This window comes from Acinonyx jubatus, chromosome B4 (assembly GCF_027475565.1).
Source record: "Acinonyx jubatus isolate Ajub_Pintada_27869175 chromosome B4, VMU_Ajub_asm_v1.0, whole genome shotgun sequence".
NCBI lineage: Eukaryota > Metazoa > Chordata > Mammalia > Carnivora > Felidae > Acinonyx > Acinonyx jubatus.
The window spans coordinates 66,280,591-66,293,877 of record NC_069387.1 but is presented as its reverse complement, the minus strand read 5'-3'; the positions used below and the strand labels follow the sequence as shown (position 1 = coordinate 66,293,877).

Sequence of the window (13,287 nt, the reverse complement as noted above, 5' to 3'; positions counted from 1 at the left end):
CTTTGCATGATGTGTTTGGTTCACAGTGCATATATATAATTATTGTGACTTTTGCCCATTTTTTAATTGTAATTTTTGTGAGAGAGAAGAATCAGATTTTTCTCATTTTTCAGCTTCTCACTACAGCATAAAAATATCCTCTTTTTTCTGATCACACACAGAAACACAAAAGATCATTCTAATTTAATATTAGATCCTGTTTCCAGTGTGGTGAACACAAACCTTTTTTTCATACTCCGTGCTAGTGTAAGTCCAAATTTTACAGTAATATGTGGATTTCTTATTACAGGTACATGTTGGGGCTTGCAGCAATTCCAGCAGCTATACAGTTTTTTGGCTTTCTCTTTTTACCTGAAAGCCCTCGATGGCTGATTCAGAAAGGACAGACTCAGAAGGCCCGTAGAATCTTATCTCAGATGCGTGGTAACCAGACCATTGATGAGGAATATGATAGCATCAGAAACAACATTGAAGAAGAAGAAAAAGAGGTTGGCTCAGGTATGTAGATTTTATACTTACACAAATCTTAAAACTGCATAGTGGTGTTATCTAGAAACTATATTCCTTCGCTATTATTTAATACCTCTAAATGATATAGTGGTTTTATGTGTATAAACAAATCAAAATAAATATAATTTAATTTTAAAAGTAATATAATAGTGTTATAAAAGAAAGAAATATGTTCCCATACTACCACTGTTCTCACATAATTACTATTTTTATTTGTGTGTAGTCTCTTTTATTCTTTCAAAATTGGATATGCTTGACATGGTTGTCATCATTGTGCAGGCGGTAATTTTTGAACTATATGTATATTTTATATATATATGCATATTGACCTTTTCATATTAACTAAAAAGTCATAGTGTGAACTATTGTCAAAATCACTTTAGTAAAAATACCTTGTTTACGTGCGTTACATTAATTTCCATATCGGTTTTTTTTTTTTTTTACGTTTATTTATTTTGAGAGAGAGAGAGAGAGAGGGGGGATATCCCTAGCAGGCCCCATGCTGTCAGCGCAAAGCCTGACGTGGGTCTAAGTTCTACAACCTGGGATCATCATCTGAGGCGAAACCAAGAGTTGGACACTTATAATTGACTGAGGCACCCAGGCTCCAGTTTAGTTTTCACAGAGAATAAGAATACCTTCAGACCCTAGTTGTGGAATCATTTTGTGTTTCCCTGTTTTCATTAAAATGTTTAATTAACTATGTAACCAAAATTTCACCATGTTGGAAAAGCAAAAGCAAAAAAAAAAAAAAAAAAAAAAAAAAGTTTTTAGTCAATTTATGTTGATGAATTTCTTTCCAGAGAAGAAATCATGTAGAGTTTTTGCAAAATTCTCAGGCAGGATCTCTAATCTTGACAGTCTGATTTGGGGAAGTGATTTGCAAAATGTACATGATGGGAAAAGGTAGACACTTTATAATCAGTTTCTCAACAGTAATCATTGCCCTGGTAGATTCACATTTCCCAAAATTGTCTCATTTTCTCTTGACCTTCCTTTTGCCCCTACATTAATTGGTAATCCGAGCAGAGATGCTGACTGGTGTCAGATTATTTTTCATACTTGAGAAAATGCAGACGTCCACACTGCTATATTGATATATGTGTCACACAGGTCTTGGAAGGTCTGTCCTCTCTCCTTCTCCTACTATTATTTTTGGTAAAACTGAAAGCTGTGCTTTCCTGCAACAATAGAATAAACACAGCTCATCACTGTGTTAGCCACACTCGGTTTTCTCACTTTTATATGTATGTAATGCAGTTGTGTGATGCTGTTGTCTGCTCAGGTCAAAGCCCCAGTAACCTGTGAGCTGATTCTGAGTGAAGGTCATTTTTAATAAACAAGTTTCTGGGCATATACCATGTGCCGGGCACTGCTAGCATCTCCAGAGTCAGATGTTAGTGCAAGTATCAAAGAGAACTCGGCTTTAACAAAACAATTCACCGTTACTGAGTTGAACATTGCGTTGATTTTTAAAATACTATTTCAAATGTCCACTTAAATTACAAATACCTTCATTTATGCTCCTCTCTGAATTTCCCTCAGCTGTGGCTTAAATGAAACATGAGCTTGGTTTTATAGTAATCAGTATGCTTGAAGCCCATGTACTAATGTGTGGAGAAATAACCTTTCAGAGCATTGAGTTCTATTAAATACTATCTAGAACTTAAGTTTTTATCATGTAAAGGACAAGTCAACAATGTAATTGAAAAAGCCTTCCCATGTAGGGGTCGGGATACCACTGATTTTACTACGAAGCATTGACAATGTAGCTGGATTTTGACTACTTAAAAATTTGTCCAACTGGTATAGCCGTGCAACTGTTGACGGTGCACACTGTTTGAGTTTCATGACTATTTGAAATACATAACTGGGGCGCCTGGGTGGCTCAATTGGTTGAGCATCTGACTTCAGGTCATGATCTCACTGTTCCTGGGTTCGAGCCCTGCGTGAGGCTCTGTGCTGACAGCTCCAAGCCCGGAGCCTGTTTGGATTCTCTCTCTCTCTCTCTCTCTCTCTCTCTCTCTCTCTCTCTGCCCCTCCCCTGCTCATGTTCTCTCTCTCTCTCTCTCTCTCTCTCTCTCTCTCACTCATTCACTCAAAAATAAACATTAAAAAATTTTGAAATGTATAACCAAAGTTTTTGTTTGTTTTAAGAAACTTGAGATAAAGATATTGCAATTATCTGCATGTGCTTTAGTTTTTATGAGAAGTCTTTGGGAGCTAACCAAGGCACTTTTTCTTGGGTAAAGATAAAATATTAAGCCATTTACCTGTTTCACAATATTGCTTTATGTACACACTTGGCATGGTTTTTTTTTTTCTTAAATACTGTTACCTACTCAATCCTAATATTTATCCCATGCTTGGGTAGATATTTTAAACTTTGTAACTAATAGGATTGATACTTTATCCATTTCTAGATTTATACTATTTGGGTACTATCATCATTAGTTTTAAAGTTAATCTCTTGTTCGTTTTTAAAGTACAGAATTAAGAGTTTTATGTGATGAATTCATAAGGGAGATTTGCCAGTCTTAAATAGCACCAGTAATTTTGGGGCCTAATTTTTACAATTGAGAAATCTGGCCAGAGAAAAACCTGTTCTGCACAAGTGTGGGTTTTATTTCAGCATTTGTCATGTCCAGTGCAAGACTCTGTCTATTGGAAAATAGAGATCAGTGGTAGGTCTTGTGTTAAACCAACAGGGTCCTGGCTCTCCGTCACCTTTCATTCGCAAATGATAGGCTAGGTGGACAAATACACATGAAGAAACAGCTAACTTCAAAATAATAAAAACGCCCTGGTCCAGAGAAGACAAGTCAGCCATTGTGTTGCAGGGTTAGAGAGTGGTCTGGGTTCATCTGTGCGTGGATCCTGACAAGGTAAGTTTTGAACCCCGACTTCCAGCTTGGGAACTCCAGGCAGTGGAGTACAGCTGCATGGAGGGAGGAGCTTTGGCCTAGCCACGACAAAATATTCTGATATTTCGGGAGGTTAGAAAGAAGTGGTATGTGATCCCTGTGTTTTCCTAAGGAGAAGGGTTTTCTTGTCAGATGTGGTGTTACCTGCTACCTGCCTGTGAGCTTACTAAATGAGCTTACTGATTGCAGATCAATCAGTCTTCATGTCCTTCTCTGGGAGTTTGCAGTGACTTCCTACTGTTATGGTACTTGCTTCTGTGACCCTTCTCTTTTCATAGGATTTTTTTTTCTTGGTCAGTGGAGCTTAAATTTGACTTCATTGAGGAAAATAGGCCTAGCTACTGAAGTATGTATTAGTTAATTTATTTTCTGGATGTGTGAGGTATCCGTGCATATGGGATTTACTTCTCCTGGTTTCAGATACACTTTGTGACCTTTTGTAGTGAATATGGTAGCTCCTCTGGCTGTGTCAGCAGCAGAGGCACGGCTCACAGGCCATGTTGTAGAACAGGATTGGATTGTCATGGTATTCCATCTCTTCTACACATGGCACAAAGGTCAACCTCTGTAGCATGTGGTTTCTCCACTGTAGTGGGCAAAAGAAAAAAGGGCATTTGATAGAAAAAGAAGCAAATAATTGTTTTTCATGTGTATTCAACACTGTTTATACATCCTGCAGGACTCATAAAGTAAGCCTGGAAGTAACAGCTTGGTTTGGAAAGCTCCCTTGTGTGGGAGACAGGGAGGAGAAAGACTTGTCCTGGCTTCACCTTTACCTGGTAATCCTGAAAAGATTTTCGGGGAGTTGCCGAACCTCACTTTGTTTCTTGGTTTGTAAGAAAAGAGAGCCAGATTATAATAGCTCCACAATCTTTTTTTTTAGAGTTTTAAAAATCTTTGAGATATGCCTGTTTCTTTATTTTTAAATACCATGCAGCAGCCTTTCACTGAAAAATATTTGCTGAGTGACACTCAGTAGAATTGGGGATGTGACAATAAGTAAGACAGACAAGGTTCTAGTCCATTCTGCTGGAAAGAAGCACACAAATGATAAAGAGTAAATAGTTACTGGATAACTACAAATTGTGGTAATGACTTTGAAGGAAACAAACAAGATAATAACATTTATAGAGGGACTGAAGGGGGATGGTCAGGAAAGGCTTCTGTGAAGAGGTGAATGTGAAGCCTGAGAAGGAATCAGTAGTGTAGAGAACTGAAGGGAAGAGAGTTCCAGGCAGAGGGAACAGCAAGCGCAAAATTATGTGTATCATTAAGTGGACCAGGTTAATTTTCTTGGAAGTTATAAAGTGTACATGTGCCTGATTTTTAAAACATTGCAGTAAGAACTAACTATTAATCTTTATTTATGCTTAGGTTTATTTATGCCTAAGCTTTGAATTAGCGGGGACACAGTTACTGCTTTTAGAATTAAAAGTAAATGTACATATCATTTCTGTCATTTTGTTGCTTATCTCTTACAGATTATTGCCTTAGTTTATTATGTGCTGCATAGATATGTAATAGCCTCCTACCTTTTATGTACAACAGAGGTATAAACTGGAGTGAGGCCTAGGTAGTCACTTAAGGCAATGATTCTCGAACTTTGCCACTTCCCTTCAAAGGTGAGTGAAGAGAGGCTGGCCTCTTGAGGCCTGGGTTCCATAGCAAAAGGCTACTGCACTAAGCCCAACATTTACTTGAATTTTTATGCTTTATCCTAGTAATTAACAGAAGTTTGTGCTCTGCTTCATAACATAATTGTTTACTTAACTTTAAAAGTGTTTTCTCAGTATATCTAAAGTGTTTATCCATTGACTTTATGTGTTCCATCACTCTGTCGTGTACATTCCCTGGGACAGGGAATGTCCCGCAGTTTGACAAACATGACCTTAAAGCATTTGGGAGCTCCTCTCTTGGGCAAACGCATTAGGCGGGGTAGGAAAAGTTGGAGCGGCCTATATTACTAGAAGCAAGTGTTCATCTTATCATTTACTGAGCATATTGAAGAGTAGAGAATCTTTGTCAGAAGCATTAGTTTATAACAGTAATTGTCTCATAACAAAAGAAGTAAAATTAGTCACCAAGAGAGACAGGACACTTCTGAAGGCAATCTTAGGAAAGAATCTAGAAATGAACGTTGTGTATTATTTGCTTTATAACACCTTGTTGGACAGCACTCTCTAATGATGTATTCATTTTTTTTTAATTGATACATAGTTGACATGTAACTCCTATAATCCTAGTTGATATACAAGTTCCAGGTGTATGACATAATGGTGCAGTATGTGTATATACTGCAGAATGATCACCACAGTAAATCTCGTTAACAGGCATCACCACACATAGTTACAAAAATTGTTTTTTCTTGATGTCTTCAATTTCTTATCCTGCACCAGAGGACAAGAAGTAGATTCCTGGGATGAGGTGAAAAGAAAGCAGAGGCTGCTGTCAACATGCCCAAGCAGAAGCAGCCCCATAGGCAGGGCTTAGGGAAAAAAGTCTCACACATTCTGCACCTTGCTGCTACTCCCTGCTCTGCCCTGGGGTGTTAAGATAGGATCCTTGGAAGGAAAATGTAAACCAGGAAATGTTTCTGACCCTAGAGAAATGTGCAAATATTGACGCAGAACCAGTACAAAAAAAAAAAAAAAGCAGGGGGAAGGAAGCAGTGTTTGGGGAGAATGCAGTCGTTAGGGAAGCTTCGTGCAACAGCAGGAGTAAAAGGAGCAAAGCAGGGGAGAAACTGCACATCGTGAGGCAGTGGAGAGCAGCCTCCTGCAAAGTGTTTGTTTATAGCATGGGGCGAGTCCAGGGAACTTGAAAATGTATATGGCCTTTTCTTTTTTATTTTTTTTTACTTTATTTTTTTTTAAATGTTTTATTATTTATTTTTGAGACAGAGACAGAGCATGAACGGGGGAGGGTCAGAGAGAGAGAGGGAGACACAGAATCTGACGTAGGCTCCAGGCTCTGAGCTGTCAGCACAGAGCACGACACGGGGCTCGAACTCACAGACCATGAGATCATGACCTGAGCTGAAGTAGGATGCTCAACCGACTGAGCCACCCAGGCGCCCCTGGCCTTTTCTTTTTTAAAGGAAAATAGTATTTTTGTTCATCCTGTCTTTTAAAAATTATAGGTAAAATTTTTTTACAGTTAATATTACTTTGATCACCGAGATCCATAGATGCTTCCAAAATAGATTTATTGAACAGAAGAATATCAGTGAGAATGTTGGTCTTGGCTATTTTTTCACTAAAATCTTAATCTGCATATGTGAGAAGTATCAACCCACAGGCACTATCAAATGCTTCAGACAAATTAGATTCAGGCCCAGTGGTTGTTGTTATAGGGCGTTCAGGTTACCTGCGCAGTGTGTAATCTTGCAAAAAAAAAAAAAAATCTCGCCCACAAGATTTTCATTGTTACATTTTATTACTAATCACCTCAGTAACTAGCCAAGTACCGTTCTGTGTTTTGCCTGTCAGGTAGTTGGATCTCCAGCCTGAAGAGGAAGAACCATGTAGGGAGGGGAATTTACTCAAGACCCTCTCGTGAGCTCAGTTTGAAACCTGTTTTGATTTACCTCCAGCTCTTAGGGGGTCGCATCTATCCTATATAGGAAGGGACAGCTGCATGCACTTTTTTTTTTCCCCCTACAGTGATTTTGCAATTGGGTCATCAAATCTTATCTTCTCATAAGTCATTTTCTTTTCTTCTGAATTGATATTGCCTGTGGCTATTTCAGCAAAGCATGTTCTGCAGAGAGGTCAGAGAGGGTAGATATTTATCATATTTTGGTAGAAATCCTTCCAAAAATTCTTTAGAAATCTAATTCCAGCATGACATTGCAGTAGAAAACTCATTGCCATTGGCATCTGTTGCACTTAGAGGAAAGTAGTCATTTCCCCCAGTATTTCTGGTAGTTTTTGCTTATATTTTCTTCCTATGGTAGCGCAGTGTTGTCTGACCCAAAGTAAAGTAGGTTTGTTATTTACTGGATGAACCTGAAATGGGTATTGACAAATTGTTTTTCAGCAAGATGACCCCTAATTTTATGAATATAGGTGAAGAAAACATTTCTGTATCAAATATTCTCAAGGTTGTTGTAAAACTGCTAAAATTGTCCAAATGTGAGGCTATTATCGTACATCTCTCTTACGGCAAACAGATTAAAACAAAAGGTCAAGTAAAAAGCTGCTGTAAATCTATATCCTTGTGTTAACAAGCTGTAAGCTGGACCACTAAAACAATATGCAATTCTATTCAGTTTTTAGTATAACTTATTATTTTAAGTATGATGACTTATTTAAAAGAAACTATTTAATTCAACATAGCTTTTACTAAAGGTTGCCTTTGATTTTCTAAACCCCAGAGTACGTTTAAGATCTTAAGTAGAATTGGAATAGTTCTTAGGTATTACATTAAAATATCATTGACTCACCTTTTACATGGGATAAAGAATAGCACAGAGCCTACTCATGGGAGAAGGAAACGTTTTTCATATTATACCTGTAGGCTTTCAAGCCATTTTCCTTGATTTATATTGGAAATCCAGATTGTCTTATAACTTGATAGGTAATACTTGAAGGCTCATCTTTCTGCTTTCTTACTAAGATGTACTTAAATCCATATTTCATTAAAAAAAAATCCATGCTGTGAAGGAGTTTTGACTGCCTCAGAGTTTTCTTTTAACCCCCAACACATTGTGAAGTTCATCCTGTTACACATTTTTTTTAAGTTTATTTATTTACTTTGAGATAGAGAGAGAGCACATGGGGGGGGGGGGCAGTGAACAGAGAGAGAATCCCAAGCAGGCTCCACCCTGTCAGGGGGCCTGACATGAAGCTCGAACTCACGAACCATGAAATCCTGACCACAGCCAAAACCAAGAGTTGGATGCTTAACCTACTGAGCCATCCAGGTGTCCCTCACCCAGTTTTGTAATGCTCTGTATTTAATACAGTGAAACAGGAGGAAAATACCCAACTAGGTAGACATTTCAAAAAGAATGTAGTTCCTTAGTTGCTGCTTCAGGGCAGGTTATTTTCACCTAAACAGTGAACCCACCATTCAGCACAGGTGGTAGTCTGCTTTGTAAATAAAACCATACTCAGGAGATTTTTTTTTCCTTGAGATAAGACAAATTGCTGTGCCCTTTAAAGGTTACCTTGTCTTTGGAGAAGGTTAAAGGAAGATCCTGAAGAAAACCCTGTTTTTCTATCTCAAAGTGGAGGGCATATGTATGAGCCACTCTCAAGCATTGGGACTTTTCAGTGGTCACGGGACAGTCCCAATGAGGAGCTCTGGAATCAGAATATTAATAGCCATGGCGTGTGCTATTTGAAGAAACTTGCCTGTTTACAAATTTCAGGAGAGATTTTCTAGAATGTTTCTCAAAAACCAAAGGAATTACTCTTATTTTGTTTTTCGAATATTTTAAATTCACTTTATATTTGGGAGTTAGGGTGGTCAGATAACATTATTTTTCTTCTTCGTTTTCTACCCTACCATAGGCACTCTAAATCCACTTATCTACCCATTGAGCAATGTTTGTAATCAGTACCTTACTAACACTACCAAAGATGTACATTTCAGTTAATTTCTCAGCATCTGTATTGCTTGAAACGTAGTAACCTTCAGTTAAGAGAAGTATATATTTGGCAGGATAGATTGAGGAGAAAATTACTAGGTTTATGAAGCTAGAACAACATTAAAGTGCTGTGTAAGTGTCTCACATTTTCAGTATGGTTTCCCTCCCTGAACTCTTTTAAGATATTTCCTTGAAAATGACTCCCACTGCACATCTTTTAGAATAAAGTAAAGCTTCAAAATAAATTTCTTTAGAGAATGAAATCCGATAACTGCTTTTTCCTGAGGGGTGGGTGGGCAGATACTTTTAAAAACAACTTTCTATGAAAGCAAAGGCCTTTTGTAGGGTTGTCTTAACATTCATCATTCATATTTGCATAATACTAGTGTAAAAATGCTAGTAGCAATTACTTTTTTTTAATGTTTGTTTACTTTTGAGAGAGAGAGAGACGAGTGCGAGCGGGGGAGGGGCAGAGAGAGAAGGAGACACAGAATCTGAAGCAGGCTCCAGGCTCCGAGCTGTCAGCACAGAGCCCAACAGGGGGCTTGAACTCACTGACCGCGAGGTCATGACCTGAGCTGAAGTCAGATGTTTAACCGACTGAGCCACCCAGGTACCCCTAGTAACAATTACTCTTCACTGAATGCCTGTTTATGTAAATGTGTGTGTGCACATACATGTTTCTCTGTGTCTCTGTTGAAACAACACTAAAAATTATGCAGTATGATCCATATTGCACTGGGAAAAGGAGAGCTGGGAAGGTTGAACAGCAAAGAAATGAAAGAGGCAAGATCTGAGCCCCACTCTGCTGCCTCTCATGTCTCTCCTGCTTCCACCTGGCCAACTCTGCATCTCATGCCACCTCCGTGCCCTCCAGTTCAGATGTAGACACTGAAAAAGACATAGGGTTGTGGTCCTTGTTCACAGGGATCTGAGAACCTATCAGATTTCCTTAAGAAGGTCCTCCATATCTGAAAGGGAAGAATATAAAATATAACTACAAAATAGAAACAACAAGACAATAAACGTTCAAAGTCAGTTGACTAATTGAGTTCAGTTGCTTCCACCTTGGGGGTGTTTTTCCTATCTCTTTCCTCTTTCCCACTCTTGCTGTCATTGCCTGGGTTAGGTCTCTGGTGTTCACTCCCCCATAGTGTCTTCTATGTTGTCCTTCATTCTGGTATCTTCCCTCTCTGTCTATATTCCCTATGGCCTCCAGAGTTACCATCCCAACACACAGACAGGATCAGTCCCTCTCCTCAGAAACAAGTTCCTTAACTTGTTATCAGTTCCTTTAGAATCTGGTTTAAATTGACATTTCCAGTTCATTTTGCTAGAGCCAAAACTCCATCGTCATTCCAAGAAAGAAAAGAAGAGGCACTCCAATTGACTGCATGCGTCCTGACTCTCAGGGCAGAGAGGGGACATGGGTGGAAGCTGAGGGGGTACGGCAGAGTCAGCAGTTCCTGAGCTTGGCTGTTTAGTCCAAACTGAACTCTGCAAAGAAAATGTAAAAATCATCTCGCACAAAGAATATATTACATTTGAGAACTGGTAGGTATTAAGGATTTTCTGTGTTAAGTCCTTTTGATAACTCATCATTAGCAAATTTAACACAGTTCAGTGTTCAGTTTACTTTTAGGACCTTTTTGAAAAAGACTGAAGTAGAAATGTTTAAGTGTTTCTTCCTGGTCAGTTCAGTAGATGCTGGTATTTTATTGTGTTGCATGAGAGTACAGGGTCTACAAAGTGTAAAATGATGTTTCATCTGAAAGGACCAATGAGAAGGTAGTAATAAGGATGTTCTAATTTTGCTTTTAACATAATAGGTTTGGGGCTATTCCTCTTTTTAGTAAAAAGGAATTTCGGTTGACACACTTTTTCTGTAAAGGGCCAGATATTAAGTACACGTACTTGGCTTTGTGGCCACGTGGTCTCTGTTGCAACTCCTCAGCTCTCCATTGTAGCTTGAAAACGGGGATGGACAGCATGTAAAAGAATGAATGTGGCTTTGTGCCAGTAAAAACAAAAGCTCATTTTCTTGTGCCCGTTAGGTTTTATTACTTACAAAAATAGGAAGTCGACTAAATGTGGCCTGTGGGCTGGCTTGCTGATCCCTTCTTTAATAGTCATTGTGTCTACTTTATCAGTTGCTTCGGTTTTTACTCTTAGGACTAATTTGGGATGCTGTTCATTTTTTTTCTGAAAAATGTGCATTGAAGCCTCTTCAACCTAGTGTTCGCTAATAGGTTGTCCCTGTTGATTTCTGTGCAGATGGTAAATCATGCAGACGTGTCTGGCGTGTGTATAAGTGTGCACATGGTGTGGTGTCACAGAAAAACCTAAAAAGCAGTGTTGCAGAGAAGCCTCTGGATAATTGAAGCAATAAGCTTTTATGAGACCACTGCTCAGAGTATGTGGCTTTCTTAAAGGCTGAGCCACAGCCTAATGGGTCCATCAGGACATACAGTGTCACCTTTGATCTAATGGGGCTGGAGAAGCAAGGTTCAGTGGTGAGGGCTGGGTCTCATCTGATGCTGTGGCTGGCTGCCCTATCACAAGGGTTTGACCCCATTGTTTGTTCACACATGAACAGAAATTGTTGCTCCCTTTATTTGGATTACAGTCAAAGCAAGATGATATACCCTCCATGGAAGACAAAATGCATTGACAAAGAGGGAGGCGATTTTATTCAGGCTGTTGCAGTAAGTGGTAGGTTCATTAACGAGGAGCTCCTCAAAGAAGAGGGAGCACACCTGGCATTTCCTAAAGCAGGCAAACAAGCCCTCCTTCCACCCTCCTCAGGACTCCCTTATCTCTGAGCGCACAGGGCTGGTGCCCGCCTTCTCTTGCTGCTAGCATCTCGGTAATGCATCTCTGTGGCACTCAGCATTTGATTTTCACGTTCCTGTCCCACTAATGACTCAGTGTTTCTTATCTTTGCATCCCTACCACCAGATACAGTACATCAACAAAGTACTTACTAAATGTTTCTCCAGCTGCCTTTCTGTTCCTGTGGGAGAAGTGGACGGTGAGGTCTGACCTTTGATCCCTGAGATTTAGAGGAGGAAATGGAGTGTTTACAGCATGAGAACCCTTCGTTGTGTGGGACTTGGTTATCCCAAAAGCCCCTGGGACCCCCAAGTGGTTGGTGAGGAGATGTTATTCAATTCAAAATGATTATTTTTGAATGACCCACTTTCCAAGGGTAGATGGATATGTTTAGAATCTTTGTGGATTTTACCAAGACTATTTGGAATTTGTGTATCAGGAGTTATTATTATTTTCTCTTGGTCTCATACATGTTAGACCCAATTTAAAGTTTTGAGGTAAAGCATTTATGAGGACAATGAAATTTAAAATATGAGTTATAAAACATTAGGGTGTCAGGGTGGCTCAGTCGGTCAAGTGTTCCCGACTTTCGATATCGGCTCTGGTTGTGATCTCGCAGTCGTGTGATTGAGCCCTGGATAGGTCTCCATGCTGAGCGGAGCCTGCTTGGGATCCTCTCTCAGTCTCTCTGCCCCTCTCTCGCTTGTGCATGCTCTCACTTTCTCTGTCTCAAAATAAATAAACCTTAAAAAAAGTTATAAAATATTATGTGATTTATTATCATTTCAGAATTTTAAAGCAGACCCTTGCTGATGTCTAGAAAATACCACTTAAGCATGAGTAGATTAGGCTTTTGTTTATAATTATGGATTATAATTATAATTAGATTATAATTCAGAGTAGGCCTGTATTGCAGGTGTGCACACCTCAAATGTGGTAAAATCTTCTGTTATGAAAGGTGAATCTAATGAAGCCCAAACATATTTCACCACCCTTGGCTGCAGTGGCTTTGGTACTCCTAAAACAAATGGTAGTCTTGTCTGGACAGTAGTCCGAACCATAGATGTGAAATTTGTTGTTTTTGTTTGTGTTCTCTTAAGCTGGTGTATATTTAGATACATCTACTTCAGGAAGTAAGTGGAAACTCCTATTTCTTAAAACTATTCTGTAATAAATGTTTTCATTTTACTGTTTGAAATCAACAGCCTATCAGGTTCTCTGTTCATTTCACAAGAATTACTTGGGGCGCCTGGGTGGCTCAGTCGGTTGAGCGTCTGACTTCGGCTCAGGTCATGATCTCACGGTTCGTGGGCTTGAGCCCCGCCTCCGACTGTGTGCTGACCGCTCAGAGCCTGGAGCCTGCTTCAAATTCTGTCTCCTTCTCTCTCTGCCCCTTCTCTGCTCATGCTCTGTCTCTGTCTCTCAATA

General features: G+C 39.2%; 1 protein-coding gene across 1 annotated transcript in view; it reads left to right on the top strand.

Moving 5' to 3' along the window:
• The window catches only part of SLC2A13 (solute carrier family 2 member 13), a 373,732-nt gene that overhangs the window by 77,309 nt on the left and 283,136 nt on the right, over window positions 1-13,287 (top strand). Inside the window, exon 3 of the mRNA XM_015085125.3 lies at window positions 290-498. Coding sequence (XP_014940611.2) covers window positions 290-498 — 209 coding nt within the window. The remainder of the gene's footprint in view (window positions 1-289; window positions 499-13,287) is intronic.